This window comes from Mobula hypostoma, chromosome 8, assembly GCF_963921235.1.
Source record: "Mobula hypostoma chromosome 8, sMobHyp1.1, whole genome shotgun sequence".
NCBI lineage: Eukaryota > Metazoa > Chordata > Chondrichthyes > Myliobatiformes > Myliobatidae > Mobula > Mobula hypostoma.
The window spans coordinates 140,052,943-140,077,863 of record NC_086104.1 but is presented as its reverse complement, the minus strand read 5'-3'; the positions used below and the strand labels follow the sequence as shown (position 1 = coordinate 140,077,863).

General features: G+C 42.1%; 1 protein-coding gene across 2 annotated transcripts in view; it reads left to right on the top strand.

Annotated features, from left to right (window-relative positions):
* Positions 1 to 24,921, top strand: part of rassf2a (Ras association domain family member 2a) — a 49,749-nt gene that overhangs the window by 12,394 nt on the left and 12,434 nt on the right. For both annotated transcript variants that reach the window (XM_063056970.1, XM_063056971.1), the window contains exons 3-6: positions 7,726 to 7,801; positions 16,614 to 16,765; positions 17,443 to 17,537; positions 19,167 to 19,327. In XM_063056970.1, the coding sequence (XP_062913040.1) occupies positions 7,726 to 7,801; positions 16,614 to 16,765; positions 17,443 to 17,537; positions 19,167 to 19,327 (484 nt within the window). The remainder of the gene's footprint in view (positions 1 to 7,725; positions 7,802 to 16,613; positions 16,766 to 17,442; positions 17,538 to 19,166; positions 19,328 to 24,921) is intronic.

The following is a 24,921-nucleotide window of genomic DNA, read 5'->3' as shown; positions in this document are numbered from 1 at the left end:
GGGGAAAGAGGCTAACTGGAAGGTGATAGGTGAAGCCAGCTGGATGGGAAAGGTCAAGGGCTGGAGAAGAAGGAATCTAATAGGAGAGGAGAGTGGACAATAGGAGAAAGGAAAGGAGGAGGGGATCGAGGGGGAAGAAATAGGCAAGCGAGAAGAAGTAAAAGATCAGAGTGGGGAATGGAGGAAGAGTAGGGGTGGGAATTTTCTTTGGAAGGAGAAAGCGATATTCATACGGTCAGGTGGGAGGGTACTCAGATGGGATACAAGATGTTGCTCCCCCACCCTGATGGTGTGGACCATAAAACAGAGCTGAATTAGGCCATTCAGCCCATCGAGTCTGCTCTGCCATTTCATCATGGCTGATCCCGGATCCCATTCAACCCCGTACAGCTGTCTTCTCGCCATATCCTTTGATGCCCTGACCAATCAGGAAACAATCAGCTTCTCTTTACTTCTGTTCTAAAAGGTCAACCCTCAATTTTGAGGCTGTGCCCTCTAGTTCTGGATACCTCCACCATAGGAAATATCCTCTACACATCCTCCTTATCTAGTCTATTTAACATTCGGTAGGTTTCAATTAGATCCCTCCCCGCATTCTTTTGAATTCCAGTGAATACAGGCCCAATGCTGCCAAATGTTCCTCGTATGTTAACTCCTTATTCCTGGAATCATCCTCATGAGCCTCCTTTGGACTCTCTCCATTGACAACACATCCTTTCTGAGATATAGGGCCTAAGACTTTTGACTGTACTCCAAGTGCAACCTGAGTAGTGTCTTATAAATACTCAGCACTATCTCCTTGCTTTTGTATTTTATTCCAATTGAAATAAATGCCAACATTGCATTTGCCGTCTTTACCACAGACTCAACCTGTGAATTATCCTTCTGGGAGTCTTTCACAAGGACTCCTAAGTCCCTCTTCACCTCTGAAGTTTGAACCTTTTCTCTATTTAGGTAATAACCCACACTATTGTTCTTTTCACCAAAATACATTACCTTATATTTCCCAACACTATTCCATCTACCTCCTTTTTTGCCCATTCTTCCAATTTGTCTAAGTCCTGCTGTAATCGCTTTGCTTCCTCAGAAACCATCTTCGTATCATTCGCGAACTTTGCCACAAAACCCATCAATTCCGTTGTCTAAAGCATTGACAAACAATGTGAAAAGTAGTGGTCCCAATACTGACCCCTGAGGTACGCCACTAATCACCAGCAGCCAACCAGAAAAGGTCTCCTTTCTTTCTTTTCTTTTTAAATCTTTTTATTGAATAAGTATACAAAAAGGTAAGCCATATAGGCACTAATACACTGTTAGAATATAATAAAATTACAGGAGATATTAATACAAAAAAAATGATACAAACAATGTAATTTAACCATAACGTACCAAGGTAACATAATAGTATACTAATTTTTATATATATATCAATAGAGAAAAGGAAAAAAAAAACCCCAAAAAAACCCACCGTGCAACTAACTAAAAGCAAAGCAAAGCAATGGGCTAACTTGAAACCAAACAGAGTTAAAAAACTTAAAATCACGTCCTCAATCCCGACCTCCATTAAAAACAGTAAAAAAAAAATCAAGAAGGGTATATATTACATTAAATGAAAATATTGAATAAAAGATCTCCAGGTCTGTTCAAATTTCAATGAGGAGTCATAAAGATTGCTTCTAATTTTCTCCAAATTCAAGCATAATATCATCTGAGAAAACCAAAAAAAGGTAGTTGGAGCATTAAGCTCTTTCCAATGTTGTAAGATACATCTTTTCGCCATTAAAGTAAAAAATGCAATCATTCTACGGGCTGAAGGAGAAAGATTACTGGAAATTTTAGGTAGTCCAAAGATAGGAGTAATAGGGTGAAGAGAGATATCTATATTCAATACCTTGGAGATAATATTAAAAATGTCTCTCCAAAAAGTTTCCAGAGTAGGGCAAGACCAAAACATATGAGTTAAAGAGGCTATCTGCCCCAGACATCTATCACAAAATGGATTGATATGAGAATAAAAGCGAGCTAATTTATCTTTGGACATATGTGCTCTATGAACAACTTTAAATTGAATTACGGAATGTTTAGCACAGATAGAGGAAGTATTGACTAATTGTAAAATCTGCCCCCAGTCATCCACGGAAATGATAAACCCCAATTCCTGTTCCCAATCTACCCTAATCTTATCAAATGGAGCTTTCCTAAGTTTCATAATAATATTATAAATCATAGCCGATGCACCTTTCTGACATGGATTAAGGTTAATTATAGTATCTAAAATGTAAGTAGGAGGAAGCATTGGAAAGGAAGAAAGTATAGTACTTAGGAAATTTCTAACATGTAGATATCTAAAAAAATGAATTCTTGATAAATTATATTTATTAGATAATTGTTCAAAAGACATAAGGGAACCATCTAAAAATAAATCCAAAAACCGTGAAATACCCTTAGTCTTCCAAATTTGAAAAGCACGATCCGTAAAAGAGGGAGGAAAAAATATGTTACCTAAAATAGGAATCGCTAACCCAAATTGGTTAAGATCAAAAAATTTTCTAAATTGAAACCAAATACGTAAAGTATATTTAACTATCGGGTTAGACACCTGTTTAAGGCGTTTCAAATCAAAAGGAAGAGAGGAACCTAAAATAGAGCCAAGTGTATAACCCTGAACAGATTGTAATTCCAATGCTACCCATTTAGGAATGGATAGTATATCCTGGTCAAGTAACCAAAATTTCATATGTCGAATATTAATTGCTCAATAATAAAATCTAAAGTTAGGTAATGCTAAACCTCCATCTCTCTTAGCTTTCTGTAAATGTATTTTTACCCAGTCTCGGGTTTTTATTTTGCCAAATAAATGAAGAAATTTTGGAGTCAACTTTATCAAAAAAAGATTTTGGAACAAAGATTGGTAATGCCTGAAATATATATAAAAATTTTGGCAAAAAAAAACATCTTAACGGCATTAATACGACCAATCAAAGTTAAATATAAAGGAAACCATTTAGATGAAAATTGAATAATATGGTCAATTAATGGTAAAAAGTTAATCTTAAATAAATCTTTGTATTTACAAGTAATTTTAATCCCAAGATATGAAAAATAATTATTAATCAATTTAAATGGAAAATTATGATATAAGGGAAGTTGTTTATTAATCGGGAAAAGTTCACTCTTACTAAGATTTAATTTATAACCTGAAAAAAAACCAAATTGTGCTAATAGCTCTAAAACAGCAGGGATGGATTTTTGGGGATTAGAAATATATAAAAGTAAGTCATCAGCATAGAGTGATATTTTATGGGACTTTAAGCCCCGAGTTATCCCAGTAATATTTGGAGATTCTCGAAGGCAATTGCAAGAGGTTCTAATGCAATATCAAATAATAAAGGACTAAGAGGTCAACCTTGTCGAGTACCTCGAAAAAGAGGGAAAAAAGGTGCGCTTAAAGAGTTAGTACGGACCGAGGCCACAGGAGAATGATATAACAGTTTAATCCAGGATATAAATTTCGAGCTAAAATTAAACATTTCAAGCACCTTAAATAAATAAGGCCATTCTACTCTATCAAAAGCTTTCTCAGCATCTAAAGAGATAACACACTCAGGAATATTTTGTGAGGGAGTATAAACAATATTTAACAGTGTGCGAATATTATAAAAAGAGTAACGACCTTAATAAAACCCATTTGGTCTTCCGAAATAATAAAAGGAAGTACTTTTTCTAATCTATTTGCTAATAACTTAGGAAAAACTTTAGAATCAACATTTAACAATGATATTGGTCTATAAGATGCACATTGAGAAGGATCTTTATCCTTCTTTAATATTAGAGAGATTGACGCTCTAGAAAAGGTCTCCTATATTCCCACTCCCTGCCTCCTGCCTGTCAGCCATTCCTCTATCCATGCTAGTATCTTTCTGTAACACCACAGGATTTCATCTCGTAAGCAGCCTCATCTGTGGCGACTTATCAAACACCTTCTGAAAATCCAAGTAAATGAAATCCACTGCCTCTCCTTTGTCCACCTTGCTTGAAGAACTCTAAAGGATTTGTCAGGCAAGATTTTCCTTTACAGAAACCATGCTGACTTTGACTCATTTTATCAATAGCCTCCAAATACATTGAACCCTCATCCTTAGCAAGATTCTTACATTTGTCCTGTGGGACCATGCCAGAATCAAGTGATTAGTGAAAGATTATGACCAATATATCCGTTATCTCTTCAGCAACCTCTCTCAGGACTCTGAGATGTAGTCAGTCTGGTCCAGGTGACTTGTCCACCTTAAGACCTTTGAGCTTGTCTGGAACTTTTTCCTTTGTAATAGCAAATGCACTCACTCCTGCTCCCTGACACTCGCGGACTTCTGGCACACTGCTAGTGCAGCTGGATTAGAACATGTTTAATAAATGGGCTGTCTGATCAATGAAGTGTATAGGCATTGAGAGAGTAGATCCCAGCCTCCTTCCTTTGTTCAAGATTCATGTTTATTTGGCATGTGTACATTGAAACACAGAGAAATGCATTGTTTACATTATTAACCGTCACACCCGAGGGGGCAGCCTGCAGGTGTTGCCACACGTCCTGCTGCTCAGTAGAGCAACACTGAATACAAGCATCAAACAACAGCCACAGCAAAAACAAGCCCCATTCCTCCCTCTCGCCCAAGCACATAGTCCTTTAACCCCAGGGTAGGCTTCCAGCCTCCAGCAGACTGTGACTCGGGCCTGCAGCCATTGGGCTTAGACCCCCAGAGATTTGCAGATTCCACTCTGGCCAAAAGGCCTCTACATCTGGACTTCCAATTCAACCTCCAGGCTTCGATATTTGGCCCTGATTCCAGGGTACGCCGATCGGCAAATATTAGGCCTCAAACTCTGGACTCACCGATGATGCAACCCTGAGCACTAGGGTAAGAACTCCAGTGTCACCGATTCACGATCCCACAGGGACGTCGGAGCACGCCCCTCCTGCTTGGGTGGATCCCTGACTCCGGAACCCTTTTGCAGCTTGCTGACCTTGGGAGAAGGGTTTGGGAGAGGTGCCCTCATACACTCTGATCGTGGATGTCGCACATCCACGTTGTTTTCAAACATGCAACAGAGACTTGGACTGTGGCTTGCCCCTTAATTCCTCCACATCCCTGTCTCTAAGCCCTAACTCCTCTCCATTTCCCAAACAATCTTTACCTAAAAAATCAGTTAAAAACATAAAGTAACTCTGAGCTGTGAATCAACAGAGATGCCGTCTCAGAATTCAATCTCCTGGCTAAACTCCTATGAGATCTTGCTGATCTCCATTGGTTCCTGATTAAACAGCACTTCATTTTTTTAAAAATTGCTTCAGTGGCTGACTGTGCCCTGAAGTCTACTCTTACACATCGCTGTAGCTCTCCAAGATCTCTTTGTTGCTCAAACTGTGGCCCTCTTGTTTGTCCCTGCGTGGAGTTTGTTCCTTGCTCCAGCACTGGTGGCTCGATCTTCAGCTGCCAAAGCCCAAAGCTCTGGACTTCCCTCCTAAGCTTCATTCCTTGCCAGTCTCTTGACCACCTTCAGTCATCTGCTGTTCCCCTGTAACTTTGACATGACAAGGGATGATGTTGCAATGTTTTCACTAGATGAAGAGTCCTGAGCAAGGGGACATAACGCAAAGATTCCGAAGATTTATTATCAAAGTAGATACGCTGTATAAAGCTCTGAGATTCGTCTTCCCGCAGCCAGCCATGAAACAAAGAAGCATGGAACCTGTTCAAAGAAAACATCAAACGTCCAATGTGCAAAACAAAATCGTGCAAACAAATGAGAGAGAAACACATAGAATATAAACATCAAACTGCAGAATCCTTGAAACAGCCTAGGAACGTTCAGTTCAATTTACTGCAGTGGCACACGTTAACTGCAGGCCGCAGAACGAGTCTGCCCCGATCAAAATCACAGAAAATGGAAAAGGAAAAAAAAAACTAGAAACATACATAACATGCACTGCGGAGTCCTCTAAAATGAGTCCAATCCACAAATTGCGCTGATCAAACCTTGAGCAAGACCCAAGACTCTGGCACCTTCCTCCGATTAAAGCTAAGGGGCTAAGATTCTTAGAGATTTCTTCAAGAGAATGTATCTTAAAACTGTCATGGACAGCCAAATCTTTAGAAGTATTGAAAGTGAAGCTTGGTGCATTTTAAAGATCTAGGGATTGAGGGCAGTGGGATCTGGCATAGAGGAGGAGTTGAGGCTTGGGGTAAATGAGCCATAATTATAGGGCAGGTTTGAGGGGACTGTGGCCTACTACTCTTAATTCTTTATGTTGAGTCAGTTGGCATTAAAAAAAAACCTATTTGGTTGATCTTGCTGCATGAAACACACTACATAAATGAATTTGATGTTGATGAGCCTGAATATGGAAATAAAATTTCCCTGTGTAGGCTGATTGTAGATGGCTGGTAGGGGAATCCAGGTATAATCATTGGCAAGTGAGAGATTAGGCTATAGGAAACTGAAGAAGTGGGATTAGTCTGAGAATTGGCATAGATCTTGATTGCTATAAAACTGAAAGAACTGTTTTATGAAATGAAATATTGGTTGACCTTTTTCCTTGATAAAAACATGTCTGAGAGGCCCACCCTTGAGGTCAATAACCAAGGGACAAATTTCCCTCTGTATTTTAAAGCCAAACAGTTGGCTGTCTACAGATTGAATTTAGTCCTGTAATGGGATTCAAACTCTTGTCATTATACTTAAGAAAACGAATGCTATGCCACCTTGCCCTTGGTCTTTGGTTGGCATAGGCATAGAGGTGGAGGGGCAGCTCTGTGTTTATTACATAAAGCAGTTCAGTGGAGTGCCAATGTACACCTGGTACATGTCGGGTACCCTAGATCAATTAGGACTGGTGATGTATGGTGAAAGGATTGAAGGATCTTCTTGGAGATGAGAGGCAGAGATGGAAAAGGTGCAGAATGGAGAGAGTACAAGCAAAATAAAGAGACTGGTTTAGGAAGGGGATTTCAGGGGTTTGGAGTCAGTAGCTGGAGGCAAAGCTGACAGTGATGGAATTGCTACTTTCTGCAATGCACAGGGGGAAAGAATTAGTGGTGTGGAATAATCATTCTGTGAAATATGTTGCTTGCATCAAATCAACGAAACCATAAGACATAGGAGCAGAATTAGGCCATTTGGCCCACTGAGTCTAATCAACCATTCATGGCTCATTTATTAACCCTCTCAAACCTATTCTCCTCCCTTCCCCTCGTAAACTTTGACACCCTTACTAATCAAGAACCGATCAATATCTACTTTAAATATAACCGATGAATTGGCCTCCATAGCTGTCCAAACATGAGTGAGGATTATGATATGCAGCCGATATGTGTTGCCATGATTTGGGAGTCAACACTGCATGCCCATAATTTACTACCCATACATCTTTGGAATGTGGGAGTAAATTGGAGGAAGCCCACGTGATCATGGGGAAATGAGACCCAATGGTAATCTTGGCCACAGTACCAGGAAGGATTCCAGGCCTGTTCCGTGGAAGAGGTGTGATTTAATTTATTTTGTTGTGTGATGACTGTCGGGCTATGTTTTAGCCTCTCAGTGTGAAGAGTAGCGCTCCATCAGTTCTGCATTGTTCAGGCTGTGCCTCTGAGTGACTTGACTCACAACTGAGAAGATTGTGAGAATGTGGTAGGGGGCAAGATGTTAAGAATGCTTTCTTTTCATTTCTAGGAAGGAGCTCCTGGGGCACTTGAAGACCTACAACTACTACTATGAAGGGCAGACGGCACAGCTCCGACACAGGGAGGTAAGCTATCCTACAGCAGAATGGCTCAACTGCTTTCAGTGAAGAATGGCAGATAATCTGCAGATACACACTTGCTATAACTTTTATTTATTCATTTTCTGTGGTCCTGGGGTTACCGATAAGGCATTATTTCCTATCCCCAATTTCTCTTGAAGATTATGGTTAGTAGATGCCTTGAGTTCTTCTGGCAGAGATAGCCCCCTTGTTCTTTTTTTTAACTAATTTTTTTAATAAGTTTCTACATTACAAAAAACCACCAACAAAAAGGAGATTTATAGAGTGCGAAACCAACGTATCTGGTGTACAATTCATAACAGTAAAGAAAAAGCACCCAAAATAAGATCATATAAATTTAGTTTCCTCCCCACCCGCCCACTACACAACTCCAAGCCAACCATTACAATATAAAGAAAAGTTAATCAGAGCTTTTGCCACCACAGAGCTGTGAATATAAAAAAAGGTATTGCCTACTACCAAAACTATAATTTATTTCACATCATAAAAAAACCGTAAAAGTTACCCGAAAAAAAAAGCTGGATGTATGGGATTAAAGTACTGAAAGAAAAAGGAAGATAAAACTTTAAACTAAAGAGGAGTTATGGAAATATTCAAGAAAATGTCCCCACACCTTATGGAACTTTATGTCCGAATTAAGAAGTGAATGATGAATCTTTTCAAGGTCTAAGCAGGACATAATATCTCTAAGCCATTGAGCATGAGAAGAAGAACTAAACGTCAAGCCAAAAGAGAGGCAAAAGACAATGTTCGATGTTTGGTCGGACTTAAACGCATGTCAACTTCACCCAAAATTCCAAAAAGAGCAATCAAAGGGTTAGGTTCTAAATGACAATTAAGGATATGGATAAAGTTTAAAAAAAAAATCTCTCCAAAATTTCTCCAAACTAGGACAAGCCTAGGACAAACTAAGACATACGAATAAGAGAAGCTTTACACTTTACACTTGTCACATAAGGGACTGATATCAGGATAGAACCACGATAATGTATTTTTAGATATATGAGCCCTATATACAACCTTGAACTGCAAAAGGCAGTGGTGAGCACATAAAGAGGTTGAGTTAACTGACTTAAGAATTGAATCCCAAACCTCATCAGACAGAGAAATATTTAAATCATGCTCCCAGGCAGTTCTAATTTTAACAAAGGCCTCAAGGCCTCAAGGTCGCTAACTTATCACGAATAGTAGATATTAAACTTTTACCCAATGGGTTTATACGGAGAAAAAGTCCACAACATTTTTTACGGGGATCTCAAGAAAGTTTGGTATTAAAAGGTTAATAAAATGTCTAATTTGAAGGTATCTAAAGAAATGAGTATTCGGTAGGTTAAACTTTGCAGACAGTTATTCGAAGGTCACAAAACAGTTATCTATGAAAAGATCCTCAAAACCCCTGGTACCCTTTCTGTACCAAACATGAAATGTTAAATCTCGCACAGAAGGTCGGAAAAGATGATTATGAAAGATAGGACTAGAAAGGGAGAAACCATGAAGACCATAATATTTTCTGAACTGAGCCCATATTCTCAGAGTTTGTCTAATGAGAGGATTAACATTTAGTTTGGGCAAATGACAAGGAAGTGCATATTCAAGAAGTGCGGAAATAGAGAAATCCTTATGAGAGTTCAACTCCATTGCCACCCATTTTGGGCAGTCAGACTGATTATGAAAGAAAGACCAAAAAATAAGGCAATGTATATTGACTGCCCAGTAATAAAAATGAAAATTGGGCAAGGCCATACCACCATCCCTTTTAGGTTTTTGAAGGCGAACTTTGTTAAGTCTGGGACATTTACCCTTCTATAATAGAGTGTCACGAATCAAAAAAAGCTTCAGAAATAAAGTTTGGTGAAGATTGGAATAAGTATAAAAATTTAGGAAGGATACACATTTTAACATTAACTCGACCTACCAGAGACATGGACAAGGGTGACCAATGTGTCAAACTCTGTTTTGTATGATTTAAAAGATTAGTAAAATTTTCTCGAAAAAGGTGCTTAAAATTCCTTGTTACAGTAATACCGAGGTAGGTGAATTGATTATGTACTACTTTAAAAGGGAAATTATGAAATTCTAGTATTTGTGCTTCTCTATTAATTGGGAAGAGTTCGCTCTTGTGTAAATTAAGTTTATATCTGGAAATCTGACTGAATTTATTAAGAAGTGAAAACATTGGGGGTAAAGAGGTAGTCGGATTTGATATAAAAAGTAAAAGGTCATCGGCATAAAGAGAAAGTTTATGCTCAACACCTCCCCTCCAAATCCCCATCAATTCAACACAGCTACAAACACAATCGCCAGTGGCTCTATGGCCAAATCCAAAAGTAAGAGACTTAAAGGACACCCTTGCCAGGTGCCACGTATAAGGTTAAAAGTTTGGGATTGCTGAGAGTTAGTCAAAACGGAAGCAGTGGGACATGAATATAACAATTTAATCCATGTAATAAAACTTTATCCAAAGTCAAATTTTTCTAAAACCACAAAAAGATAATTCCACTCCACACGATCAAACGCTTTCTCCGCATCGAGAGGGATGACCCATTCAGGAGTCCCATTTGGAGGTGAATACAAGATATTAAATAGACACCATGTATTAAAAAAAGGGAGGCGATTTTTAATACAACCAGTTTGATTCTCGGAAATAATTGAAGGTACAATGTTCTCCAATCTACGAGCCAAAACTTTAGCCAAAATTTTAACATCGACATTTAACAGCGAAATCGGCCTATATGAGGAACACTTGGGTCTTTGCCTTCTTTCGCTAAAAGAATACTTGCCTCATTAAATGATGCTGTCAATTGACCATGCTTAAATGAATCAGATAAAACTAAGGTTAATTGAGGCAAAAGCAGTGAGGAAAATGACTTATAGAATTCTGCAGAAAACCCATCAGGTCCAGGAGATTTACCAGGCTGCAGTGTGGAAATGGCTAAAGATAATTCCTCTAATGATAATGGTTCATTGAGTTGTGCTTTGAGATCAGGAGAAAGCGAAGGCGTATTTAAACTATTTAAGAAATGTTCAACAGAAATACCATCATTTAAAGGTTCAGAGGAATAGAGTCGAGAATAATAATTCTTGAATGTATCACTAATTTCAGAATGATTCAAGGTAATGTTCCCATTTCCCATTCGAATTTTAGTAATTTGTTGTTTATCTTTAGAGTGTCTTAATTGATTGACTAAAAATTTACCAGATTTACCTCCAGGAATGTAAAACTGGCTCTTACTTTCGAGAAGTTGGCGTTCAATTGGATGAGTGGAAATAAGGTCAAATTTAGTTTGAAGTTCCACTTGCTTCTTGTACAGTTCTGGATTTTTGGTTTGGGCATATAGTTGGTCTGTTACTTTAATTTTATTGACCAGATCTAATCGCTCTATAGAGGTCTTTCTTTTCAAATTCACAGGCTATGATATTACTTGATATGCTTTCATGGCATCCCAGACAACCTGAATTGAGGTTTCAGATGGCATGTTAATATCTAAAAATAAACATTATCTGGCCCTTCATAAGTTTTACAAAATCTTTATCCAACAACAGGGTCGGATTAAAATGCCAGTGTTTATTCATTTGGGGGAGACCAGGAAGAAATAAAGACAGGGTAAATGGGGCATGATCTGAAATCAATATACTCTGATAATCAGAAGAGCGAACAGATAGAATTATCAGGTTATCAATTTAAAAAAATAATCAATTCTAGTAAAAGTATGGTGGACATGTGGGGGAAAAAAAGAGTAATCTCTCTCAGTTAGATGGAGAAAATGCCAAACATCAGAAATACCATAATTAGAAAGGAAAGACTGAATTGATAAAGCAGATTTACTTGGTAGTGTAGGAACAGAGGATGATCGATCCATAACTGGATCTATCCAACAATTAAAATCACCACCCAATATAAGAGAAAATGAGCTGAGGTCAGGCAATAAAGAGAAAAAATGATCAAAATACTCCACATCATCCGAATTGGGAGTGTACAGGTTAGCCAAGACTACCCTAGTCTTCTACAATTTCCCAGAGGCAATAATAAAACGACCATTTGTATCAGATACTTGATTGTGAAGCTCAAAAGGAACATTTGGATTGATAAGAATAGAGACCCCCCTGGCTTTAGCAGCCCCCTTGTTCTGATGTTGTCAGACTTGGCAATGCTGGAATAGTACTTTCCTTCCATTTGTGACTGTGTGCAACCTGGGGAACCTGCAGGTGGTGGTGGTGATCCACTTTATGTTCTTTGTAGCAGAGGTCATGGCTTTGTGGGATGCTGAAGGAGTAGCCGGACAAATAATTGCAGTGTGTTTTGTAAATGGTGCGCTGGGATGGAGGTACTAAATACCAGAAGTAGTGGATAGGGTGCAAGCAAAATGTGCTGCATTGTCCTTGATGGAGTTGAGCAGTTTGAGAGATTGAAACTGCATTCGTCCACGCCAGTGGAGGGGATTTCATCAGAATTAGAATTTTTTGTCCTGCATCCATCCCACAACATGAGGGAGTAAAAATCTTTGTTGCATTTCAATCGCAATGTATAAGCGATAAGGAAGGGAAGTGTGGGAGGATATTGCCCAAACACTAAGATTTTATACATAACTGTTTTGTATACATTTATGTACAGTCAGATACAATGTACAGTCAGATATGCAATCAGATCAATATGTATTGATAAGTCTGATGATCTGGTGAATGAAGCTGTTCTGGAGCTTGTTGGTCCTGGCCTTAATGCTACGGTACCGTTTGCTAGACTGAAGCAGCTGAAATGGTTTGTGGTTGGGATGGCCAGAGTCCCTCTGAGCCTTTTTTGAGTACCCGCTGTAAACGTCCTAATCAGAGGACAGTTCACATCCACAGATGCACTGGGTTGTCTGCACCACTCTCTGCAGTGCCCTGTGATTGAGGGTAGTATGGTTCCCGTGCCAGGCACAGCCAGTCAGGATGCGCTCGATGGTGCCGCTGTAGAAAGTCCTGAGGATATGGGGACTCGTGCGAAACTTCCTCAGTCATCTGAGGTGAAAGAGGCTCTGTTGTGCTTTTTTCACCACACAGCTGGTATGTAGAGTCCAGGTGAGATCCTTGGTGATGTATATACCGAGGAACTTGAAACTACTCACCCTCTCAACTACAGACCCATTGATGTCAATAGGGGCTAGCCTGTCTCCGTTCCTCCTGTAATCCACGATCAACTCCTTTGTTTTCTTGACATTGAGAGAGAGGTTGTTTTCTTGGCACCGCTGTCAGGGCATTGACTTCTCTGTGGCTGTCTCATCATTGTTGGAAATGAGGCCTAGCAATGTTGCATCATCTGCAAATTTGATCAGCAGATTGGAGCTGTGTGTGGCAACACATCATGGGTAGGTGAGTAGAGCAGGGGGCTCAGGACACAGCCCTATGGGGCTCCTATGTTGAGGGGCAGAGGTGAGGGTGCCCATCCTTACCACCTGCTGGTGATCTGACAAGGAAGTCCCGATTATAGCTGCACAAGGCGGGGTACAGGCCAAGATCTCTGAGCTTCTTGTCGAGCCTGGGCGGAATTATGGTGTTGAATGCTGATCTGTAGTCCAAGAACAGCATTCTAACATAAGCATCCTTCTTCTCCAGGTGAATGAGGATGGTGTCGTGTTCTAAACAAGTACTTTTGTACAAAGTAGATAATGAAGGGCCTTGCAATGTCAGAAGACCAGTCACATGTCAAAGCATACCCAGCTACTCACCGCCTGTGGCCAGAGTATTCATCCTTGTCTAGATATGTTTCTAGTAATGGTGACTACCAAGATTTAGGTGAGAACGCTGTAGATGTAATTATGACATCGAATGTTAAGGGTATCTGATTTAAACCCCGGTGTTCTTCTGCACATATTAATTTCCCCTGCCCGCTTAAACTACTGCTTCCTTTATTCACTCTTCCCCACCCCCCCACTTAGTTCCTTCTGCCCATCATCCTTGCCCTATGTAGCTCCACTGATTACCTTCCAGACTTCGTCCCACCTCCCTACATTCTGCTGTGTTCTGGCAATCTCTCCAGTTGCTTCTATACTGTTGCAAGGTCTCAACAGCCTGCACCTTTTGCCTCTACAGATGCCATGTGACCTGCTGAGTTCTTCCAGTGTTCTGTTCTGCTCTTGTTGTAGATTTCGGCATCTTTTTTTTGTCATTAGATTAGATTAGATTAGATTCAACTTTATTATCATTGTGCCGAGTACAGATACAAAGCCAATGAAATGCAGTTAGCATCTGACCAGAAATGCAAAGAATAGTGTTATTTACAAAATAACTGTGAATAAAAAGTAAGTGCTACAGCACACAAATATAAAAGTACTGAGACAGTACAATATGGATGCAATACTGCTTAGCGCTGTGATGTGAGGTTCAACAGTGTCATCTGTCCTGATCTAACTCTTGTCGCAGATGGTCATGCCTGGGCTGGGTTTGTTGCTCATCATTCATCAGCCAATGCCTGAATATTTTCTGGACTGTATCCAGTGGAAATCACTCCTAGAAGTACTGCTCCCCTCCTACCCTTCGGGGACTTCTTAAAACAGACTTGAGTGGCCAAGCTTTGGTCATATTGCCTGATTACCTTCTTGTGTGACTGGGTGTTGATTTTGCTTCATTGTGGCTGTGGGATATGTAATTAGAGTTTGCACAAATGCCAGTTGCTTTTTTTTTGAGGCAAGAAACTGACAAGCTAAGTGCGGTGAGCCTCTTGAAAGGTGTTTGATTTACTGCAGTATTTTAACTTGTGGATAGATAAGTGAGGGGAAATGGAGCATGGTGAACTGTAGTTTTTGGACCGGAGAGACGTGCAGTGGTTTTCCTATAACAACTGACTTTTCCTGCTGTCTACGTCAATGACTTGGATGTACAAAGCTCAAATTTCAAATCTGAAGACACTGAAAAACTTGTCAGTGAACTCTAAGAATTAATAATAGTTAAGGGAACTGATGCTTTGGTTAAGTTACTGGAAAGAAGGGTGAAGGCTATTGGTCCAGAGAGGAGTTCAAATCCCACCACGGTAACAGTAAATGTTACAGTAATTGAATAAATCCTGCATTGTTTTAAAATATGTAATTGCTGGATTGTTGTTTCATTTTGAGAAGGAAATTTGCTGCCCTTACCCTTCCTGGTTCATGTACAGCTCATGACCCACCAATGGTGCATCTTAATTGTCTGCTCAGTCCAGAAGCACCTTTGGATGGACTTTGCCAGTGCATGTGAATGGATATAGGACAGAGTACTGGTCCTCCTCATGGTACAACAGGATTCGGTTTATGTGATCTGTTCATAACAGTTCATTATCAGTTGGAAAGGCAGCCAAGTACTGAGTTCTCACATGGCAGAAGACGTCTGTCACCACTCGGCAGCTGGCAAATCCATCCCACTAGTCTCCCAAGTACTAGTTTACGTGTACATAGGTTGTGTGTTTGAAAGCTGGGAAGGACCTGTATTGGCATACTGGTGGAATGGCAGTTGGGGTTGGGTGAGGTGGAGATATTTGGTTCATATAAATATGGTATGTATTTCTGTGGGAGGAATGGGTAGGGGAGAAACTAAAGGGTTCAATTCTAAATATGATAGAAGGGTGTATATGTAACTTGATTATAGAAATAGTTTTAAAAATAAAAGCACCCTGCTCTTTGAGAATAGAGGCAAGAGCAAGGGAGCTGCAACTAGTCTTTGATTGCACAAGTCATGACTACCTTGTAATAAAAAACAAAACACTGGAGGAACTCAGCGTCCTGTGTGTTGTTACTGATTTCAGCAGATCTCAAAGAAATATGATTTGCAAAAGCTTTTTACATGGTAAATGGTTAGAATTGAGGAGACGGTTAGGACAATGGCCATGAAAGCAATTTCAATTTTGCCTTTCAAGAGCTAAATCAACACTTGAAAGGCTGCAGAACTGTGGCGAAAGTGTGGACCGAGCTGGCTTAACTCTTGCACTGAGCTGGCATGCCTTTGGATAGAATGGCCTCCTTCAGTATTGAGCAAGGGTCCAAAGGAAGGGTTACAGAGCATTGACAGCTGATAAACTGAGCAATAAAAAAGCTTCCTGTTCCTCACTTTGTTTCTGACACATTTTGCTGTAAGTTTGGTGGTTTCTATTTTAATCTTTATCGTATGTGGTTAAAGGCAGAACAAGCTGTCCCAAGCACAGACAATTTTGCCCAACTTGAATCCATACTTCTTCACCCGCCATGAGCAACAACCACCTCTTGCTTACCTGGCACCAGTATCAGTTACCTCCCTGCACCCCCTCAACCTCCCATCTGTGTCCTTACCCCCACACCTCTATCACAATTTGCTAGCTGAGATAGTCAGATTTTCACTTCAACTGCACTTGTGCTCTGAGTTTAGGAAAAAGAGAAGTGATCTTGCTTGAGCTTGCAAAGTTCTAGAGAGGCTTGACAAGACTGATATGGGGGTGGGTTGCCTTGGCCTGTTTCTCTCAGCCTCAGGATCAGGAATCGGTCATCTACAACGGAGGAGAAATTTCTTCACCGGGGAAGTAGCTATTTGGAATTCTCTGCCCAGGGTCATGCAAACTCAGCTGCTGAGTGTCTTCTAGATGGTTTGATAGCTTCTGATCTTGAATGACTCAATGGAAGTGTGTTGGTGCAGGGCGATGTTATTCAAGTGAAGGATCAGCTGAGAACATGTTGGGTGGTGGAGCTGGTGGAAGTGGCTGAAGGGAGCACTCCTGCTTTGACTTGTATTTGCTCCCTCCCACTTTCGCTGAGCGTGCGCTGTGTATCTCCCGAATCTCCCTCCTCACTGGTTGAGAATACGTGCTCTTCCACTGCAGGAGGAGGAGGAGCTGATCATCGAAGGTCTCCTGAACATCTCCTGGGGGCTGCGGCGACCAATCCGGTTACAGATGCAGGATGACAACGAGCGTATCCGGCCGCCTCCCTCATCAACCTCCTGGCACTCTGGATGCAGTGTGGAAGCACAGAGGTAAGGGGCTGGCCATCCCTCCTTGGCCTGAGAGGGCAGCAACTGGAAATGGGGGTGGTGGGCTTGTTGGGATAACATATGGTTATCATGATGGAATCCATTTCTGGATTAAATGTCCTGGTTAACTGTTTAGTTTGCAGTTCTGGTTGTCCTATTGCAGGACGCTTTGGAGAGAGTGCAGAAGAAGATTACCAAGATGCTGCCTGGATTAGAGGGTATAAGCTAAATGGAAAGGTTGAACAAACTTGGGTTAGTTTCCTCTGAAGCATCAAAGACTGAGGGGAGACCTGATAAAAGATTTTTAAATTGAGTCATAAATTGGGTAGACAGTCAAAATCCTTTTCCTAGGTTGGAAATATCAAATACCAGAGGATGTGCATTTACTGCAAGGGGTGGGGGAAACTTTAAAGATGTTTAGGGTAGGTTTTGATTTTTTTTTTCTGACACACTGGTGGGTCCCTGGGATGTTTTGCTATAGAGAGTAGTAGAGGCTTTTAGATAGACATGAGCAAGCAGGGAATGGAGAGATATTAATCATGCAGAAGAGTTTTAGTTTAATTTAGTATAGTATTTGTCACAGGAATTGTGGGCTGAAGGGCCTGCCCTGTGCTGCACTGTTCTATGTTTGTTTAACTGGTGTCTTCATTGTTGCTTTCCAATGACTTCCTCTTCCTCAGGCCGTCTAAACTGACGTGGGTGCTGCCAGACATCAAGGTGGAAGAGTCAGAGAGTCCGTCTGAGACCAGTGCTTCAGCTGCTCCCAGTAACACTAGTAAGGTTACTCTCAACACATAATGGATGTACGGGGTTACCTTAATGTTTGGAGCAGGAGCCCTCCTGTGCCTGCCCTTGGGCATCACAGCTAATTTGCATCTTGTTCCCAACTTTGCTAGTAGCATTGCCTCATTAACTGACAAAACAAAATAACAAACTCTGCAAGAGAACGGAGCTTTCATTTTTTATTTGGTTTTATTTGATAGATCTGCTCTGTCAATGATAGAACAGTTGCCATGGTCCAGATCAGCTTTAAATCCCTGCCTTGAACCATACCTGCCATTTTATATCATTGCTCTGTGGGCAAGATGCCATGTGTTATGAAATGTATCCATGCTCTCAACGTCCTGTCACCTTGACCAAGACGTCCCTGAATTTACGAAGGTCTCCTTGACTTGAGTGTGACTGGGTCACTGGTTATGAAAACCAAAACTGAGTGGACTTGGACAACAGCTAGGAATCCAATTATCTCCAAAGTCCTACGAACTGGGATTGGATATCCTGGCCCTGTGCCTTTGTCAAATCCAACTGCAGGTCCGAACTTTGTTGATGAGAGGGTGATCTGAGTTCAGACCAGAGCTGACATCTGTCTCAGAAGCACTAGGGCATGAGCAGGGCTTTCTGTGGTATCTTATGCGGCTGTGGTCAGCTGGCACTGCTGAGAGGAGGCTTAACTTTGTCCAGTGGTCATAAAGGGCAGCAAATGCTGAGACAGTCTTTAAAAGGATCTTGTTAATTTGTGAACGGTGTCACTTCACTGGCAAATTAACTATTGGTCCTGCTTGAACAGGGATCATTTCAGGGGACAGATGAGAGTCAATGACTTTGCCATGGTCTGGTGGCATAAGTGGGCTAGAAGGTTGCCTTCCTCCCCCTGAATGATGCCAGTGAACTAGTTGGGCTTTAATCCTATAGTTCACCAATCCTAACTTTTGAGTCCTGATTTATCTCACTAACATTTTAAGTAGCCTAGCTACTGTGGTTAAATTTGAACTGATCCCTGAAGTGCTTACTTGGCTACTGCTGCTGGTGTGTAGGGAAGAGGGGAATTTACACTCCTTTTGGAAAGGGCACCTGTTCAGAGGAATGCCATCCATGGAGGAATAGCCCATTCGTTAGCCAAAGTCGTACAGCATAGAAAAAAAGGCCAGCAACCCACCAAAGTTGTACTGATCATCTGGCACCCATTTACGCTAATCTTACCCTATCCTATTTTTATTCTCCCAACATTCCCATCAATTTTCCCTGAATTCTACCACTCACCCATACTATGGGGCCAATTAATCTTCTTGTCTTTGGGATGTCGGCTGGAAATTGGAGCACCTGAGGAAAACTTGTATGGTGAGAAGAATATGGAAGTCAACATAGACAACAGTGGAGGTCAAGCTTGAACCCAAATCATTGGAGGCGTGAGGCAGCAGTTTTACTCTCTATGATCAAGAGTTCCAATACACAAGCAGTGGGGAGCAAGCATGGGTTTCTACCGATGGTAGCCTAGGTCGGGCTTGCACATGTACAGTGGCCATTGGAGGTGTGGGTGGATGGCTTCAAATCCTCCTTGGATAAGGAAGTTGGCACAGTCGGTGATTAGACAGTGACATTGTGGCCTGCTCTGTTGTTCCTCCAGAGGCACAGGATGCTGGCTCCACTGACCCGGGCAGCTCACAGCTAATGCGGACAAAGAGCGACGCTGGAGTTCTTCGCAGAGACAAGTTACGGTCGCCAAGCGACCAGCGGCGAATCAGACGCCACCGCTTCTCCATCAATGGTCACTTCTACAACCACAAGGTAATGGTGCAGCTTCATGCAAAGTTAAGGCTGTAATTCGGCACATGTGCTGGCTGAGCAGGAATCCACCCTCAACTGTGCTAACCCCTGGATTTCCTGGGCTGGTGTGACATGTTTTCTGGAGCTTTTATCATACAACCTCCTGTCTCCCTTTGATTGTCGAGCAAAATGGTCTTTAATCTGAAATACTAATTTGCTTTTCTACAGGTGTTGCCCGAATTCAGGGTTTTCTGCTTTTATTTTTTTTGACTCTCACTCCCTGTTTAGTGAAACAGGAAGCAACGCACACAAAATGTTGGAGGAACTCAAAGTCAGGCAGCATCTACGGAGGGGAATAAACAGTTGATATTTTGGGCCGAGACCCCTCTTTAGGACAGATTAAGTTATTTTGGTCAGGTCCTGATGAAGGGTCTTGGCCCGAAACGTCAACTGTTCCCTTCTTTCTTCCCCCCCCCCCCGACTCTCCCATAGATGCTGCCTGATTTCCTGAGTTCCTCCAGCATTTTGTGAGTATTACATCAAGATGATGGCATGGTAGTGTAGTGGTTAGCACAGTGGTTTGTAGTGCGGACGACTCTGGTTCAATTCCCACCATTGCCTCTAAGAAATTTTGTACATCTCCCTGTGACCTCATGATTTTCCCCAGGGTGCTCCAGTTTCCTAGGTTAATTGGTCATTGTAAATTGCTCCATTATCAGGCTCAGATTAAATCAGGGGATTACTGGGCGGTGAGACTCCAAGGGTCAGAAGGACCTATTCTGTACTGCAACTCAATAAATAAATACATTAATAAATTTCCAGCATCTGCAGAATCTCTTGGGGTTATCATTTAACAAGATTTGTTTTCCAAAATGTGGTATGCAGAATATTAAACCGGTTTCTGGAAATTCCTGGACAGTCCCTTAGAGTTTCTCAATGTCCCTGTTTAAATTTTTTTAATTTAGAGATATCGCACAGTATCACCCAATTACACCCATGTGACTAATTGACCTACTAACCCACACACCTTTGGAATGTGGGAGGAAACTAGAGCACCCAGAGGAAACCCACAAACAGCAGGAATTGAACCTGGGTCACTGTCATTGTAAGGGCGTTATGCTACGCACTGCCCCTCTGCCATCCCTAATAGGAAAGACTTTGAGGTTAAGTGGGGTAGAAGGTGAAATTGTGCATGGGCTTGTATTCCTGGATCAATTCTCATTGTGGAAAGTTCACCTAGAAGGATGTTCAGTCAGTGTGTTGATACTAGAACAGGATGATGCTATTCGTCCTCCTCCAACCTATTCTACCCGGCATGCTTTTCTTTGTCCCATATCACCCAACGTCCCTGGTTAACAAAACTCGACCCATTCCAGTTTTACCATCATTTCTAGTTGTGAAAGTGTTCAAGATTTCTATCCTCCTGCATTTCCTCACCAGTTCTGTTGCACTTTATTTTCTGCTGTGCTGGCTTGTTCTGGAGCTAACCAATGGGGAAAGCTTCTATCACTGAGTCAGTATCAATAGGTTGAGGGCATGTGGTTCACTGATTGGGGGGGGTAGGGGGGGTATTCCTGGGAAGTGCTTCCACCACCATGAAGAGGCTGGTACAACAGCTGTGGCCATGCTTCTGAAAAGCAGCGGTCCCCAACCACCGGGCCGCGGACCAGTACCGGGCCGCAGAACATGTGCTACCGGGCCGCGAGAAAACGATATGAGTCAGCTGCACCTTTCCTCGTTCCCTGTCACGCATTATTGAACTTGAACATAGGGCTGCCAACTGTCCCGTATTTGCCGTACGGGACCGCCCTTGTCCCGTATTTCCCCCGCTAAGGTAGAGCGTTCCTATGAAACCTTTCGTGCCGAAGTGGCATAAAGCGAAGAAGCAATTACCATTAACTTATATGGGAAAAATTTTGAGCGTTCCCAGACCCAAAAAATAACTTATCATACCAAATAACACATAAAACCTAAAATAACACTAACATATAGTAAAAGCAGGAATAATATGGAAAATACACAGCCTATATAAAGTAGAAATAATGTATGTACCGTATAGTCGGGAAGATGAAGGCAAAACCGATTTGTGGGGGGGGGGTGAAATCGGCACGTACGCGCATGCGCACATCGCATGCTTCATGGTCATGGTAGTCTTTCCTGAGGTAAAGTGTCCCTGTGTTTGACTGCTACTTTTGTCCCTTATTCGGGAGTGAGAAAGTTGGCAACCCTAACTATAAAAGGCATGCTGAGGTGAGCTTAACCCTACCTGAACACTCCTCCCCCCACCCCTGGGCCGGCAGGTCCGCAAGAATATTGTCAATATTAAACCAGTCCGCAGTGCAAAAAAGGTTGGGGACCCCTGCTGAAAAGCATGAGGGCTGGAACTGTTTTTCAAGCTCTGAAACACAATTTTTAATTCAGGAGGTAATGTGGGGAATGTAACTGCCCAAAAGTAGCAGTCAAGCTCAAAGTGAACGAAAACTCGGCAGGCCAGGCAGCATTTAATGTCTCCGGGTTATGTTTAGAGACACAACAGGATAACAGGCCCTTCTGGCTCAATGAAAATTACGCCCACGTGACCAATTGACATGCTGACCTGTACCTCTTTGAACAGTTGGAGGAAACCCACACAGTCGCGGGCAGAACGTATAAACTCCTTACAGACAGCAGTGGGAATTGAAGCAACACACATCAAAGTTGCTGGTGAACGCAGCAGGCCAGGCAGCATCTCTAGGAAGAGGTACTGTTGACGTTTCAGGCCGAGACCCTTCATCAGGACCTGACGCCCTGAGGAAGGCTCTCGGCCTGAAACGTCAACTGTACCTCTTCCTAGAGATGCTGCCTGGCCTGCTGCGTTCACCAGCAACGTTGATGTGTGTTGCTTGAATTTCCAGCATCAGCAGAATTCCTCTTGTTTGAGTGGGAATTGAAGCCAGGTTGGTTGGTGCTATTTATGCGTTATACCATCCACTACACTACGGTTACAATCTTTTTATTTCAGGTTCCAGCACTTGCAGTTTTATCTTTGCCTTTTTAACCAAGCCATTTTTTTTTGTTTTAACTGGAAACAGTAAAGCTCCTTTTTCATATTACCCTTAATTAGACTCAGTCAGACCTTGACACCACGGATGACGTATTAGCTCCCTCAGCGGAGTCTGCAGGGTGGATACTGGTTTCTTGCCTTTGCCCTGTTGCTCTGCGCTCAGCAGCTGTCACTCACTTACAAAATTTGTAATGGTTTGACAGGCCAGATGGGAACTGTGTCGTCCAGGACTGGGGGCACTGGGTGAGAATAATGGGACTGAGGAATGAAATGAGGAGAAATTTCTTCACAGGTCAATGAACCTTTGGAATTCTCTCCACAATAGAACAGCTGAGGTTCTTATGTTCATTGAAAACATGTGTAGATTTTTGTCATTTAAGAGAACAGGGGGATAGATGGAAAATAGTACTGTGATAGAAAGCTTGACCTTGCATTGATGAATGGCAGAGCAAGTTCGAAGGTCATCCAGCTCCAGATCTTCTGCCTTTCCTATCTTGTGCCCCATTGAGGGTCTGGACCGAACCCACAGCTGCCACTTGCAGATGTTGCCTCTCCTGCTTGGGTTCCTCCAGCTGTTTGCTTCCCCGGCCCCAGCCCCTCACCTCTCTTGCTCTCCCCTCCCTCGCTCTGCATGAGCTGAGAAGAAAATTTTCTCCAACAGCATAATGATTGCATGCTCTTTCTTCCAAGATAAACTTTCTGCCCAGAATTTGACTCCACCCTTGTCCCCAGAGACTCCCCGTAACTGAACCAGAGGGTTTGCAGCCCCTTATCTCAATGAGGCATCACTAAAATTAGGGGCTGTTTTCACCTCTGTAATAATGCTGGACCCTCTCCTGCTACAGACAGGTGGAAATCTTTATTCATGACAGTTGCCGCCTCCTCCCCTCCCTAACACACAATAAACTGAGACAATGCATTAATACTGCCTGCATCCTAAACAGCACCAGCCTATCACTGATAACCCTTCCGTTTATGATCTGCAATGCAACACTTAATTTAAACTTTTTAAACAAAGAAAAATCCATTTTCTGTTTGCAAATGCCTCATGGCCATTCCCTTCCTCAATGTAGTAAACTCCTCCAGCCTGCAATTTTACATTCCTTCAAATCTGGCATCTTGCCTGTGCTGCACTTTGATGGTCCCTCCATTAACCCTTCAGCTGCTGAAGCTGCCAAGCTTTGCCATTCCCTGTACCTCTCCATCCTCAAACCTACCCTTCTGGCTGGGCTCTGCTCTGTTGTGACTGCAGTGACCAAGATTCAATCCTGGCCTTCAGTGCTGTCATTGTGGAGTTTGCATGTCTTCCTGTGAAGGTATGGGTTACCCCTGGGCACTCGGCTTTTCTCCCACATTTCAAAGACATGTGGGTTGGTAGGTTAAATAGCTATTGTAAATTGGCTCTAGTGTGTGGGTAAACAGTCTGGGGTTAGCTGGAGGGAAATTGGGGAGAACTAAATTTGTTTAGTTTAAGATTGATCCTTGATAACTAATATGGGCTTGGGGGGTGGTGGGGGTTGTTGTTGAAACGACTGATTCACAGCTCTGTGAACTTATATATGGTTTCCAGGGCACAGGCCTGGGCAAGGTTGTATGGAAGATCGGCAGTTGCCCATGCTGCAAGTCTCCCTTCTCCATGCCACCGATGTTGTCCAAGGGAAGGGCATTAGGACCCATACAGCTTGGCACCGGTGTCATCGCAGAGCAATGTGTGGTTAAGTGCCTTGCTCAAGGACACAACACGTTACCTCAGCCAAGGCTCGAACTAGTGACCTTCAGATCACTAGACGAATGCCTTAACCACTTGGCCACGCGCCAGCACTCTGTGAACTATGGCTATGATAATTAAGTTTCGTTTTACCATTGTCCTATGGGGCTTTTGGGACATCTTGTTTGAACAAAGACATTCCATTAAAACATGTGAAAACAGAAGCTGTAAATACTTAGTAGGACAAGCAGCATCTTTGGAGAGAGAAGCTTGGTTAAAGTTTCCAGTTTTTGAAATCACTGACCTGAAATGTTAACTGGATTCCTCTCCGCAGATGCTCAATGGCCATTTTAATAGGTACCTCCCGTACCTAACAAAGTGGCTACCAAGTGTATGTTTGTGGCCCATTGACTTCAATGTTTGACTTGTGCATTCAGAGATGCTCTTCTGAACACCACTGTTGTAGTGTATGGTTATTTAAGTAACTGTTGCCTTCCTGTCAGCTTGAATCAGTCTGGCAATTCTCCTCTGAGCTCTCTCATTAACAAGACATTTTTGTCCACAAAACTGCCACTTGCTGGATGTTTTTTTTTCTCTCGCATCATTCTCTGTAAATTCTAGACTGTTGTGTGTGAAAATCCCAGGAGGAGATCTACAGTTTTTGAGATACTCAAACCACCCTGTCTGGCACCAACACTCATTCCACGGTCAAAGTCACCTAGATCACATTCCTTCTCCATTCTGATGTTCGGTTTGAACAACACCAAACCTCTTGACCATGCCTGCATGCTTTTGTGCGTTAAGTTGGTGCCACATGATTGGCTGATTAGATATTTGCATTAAGGAGCAGCAGTAGCTGATAAA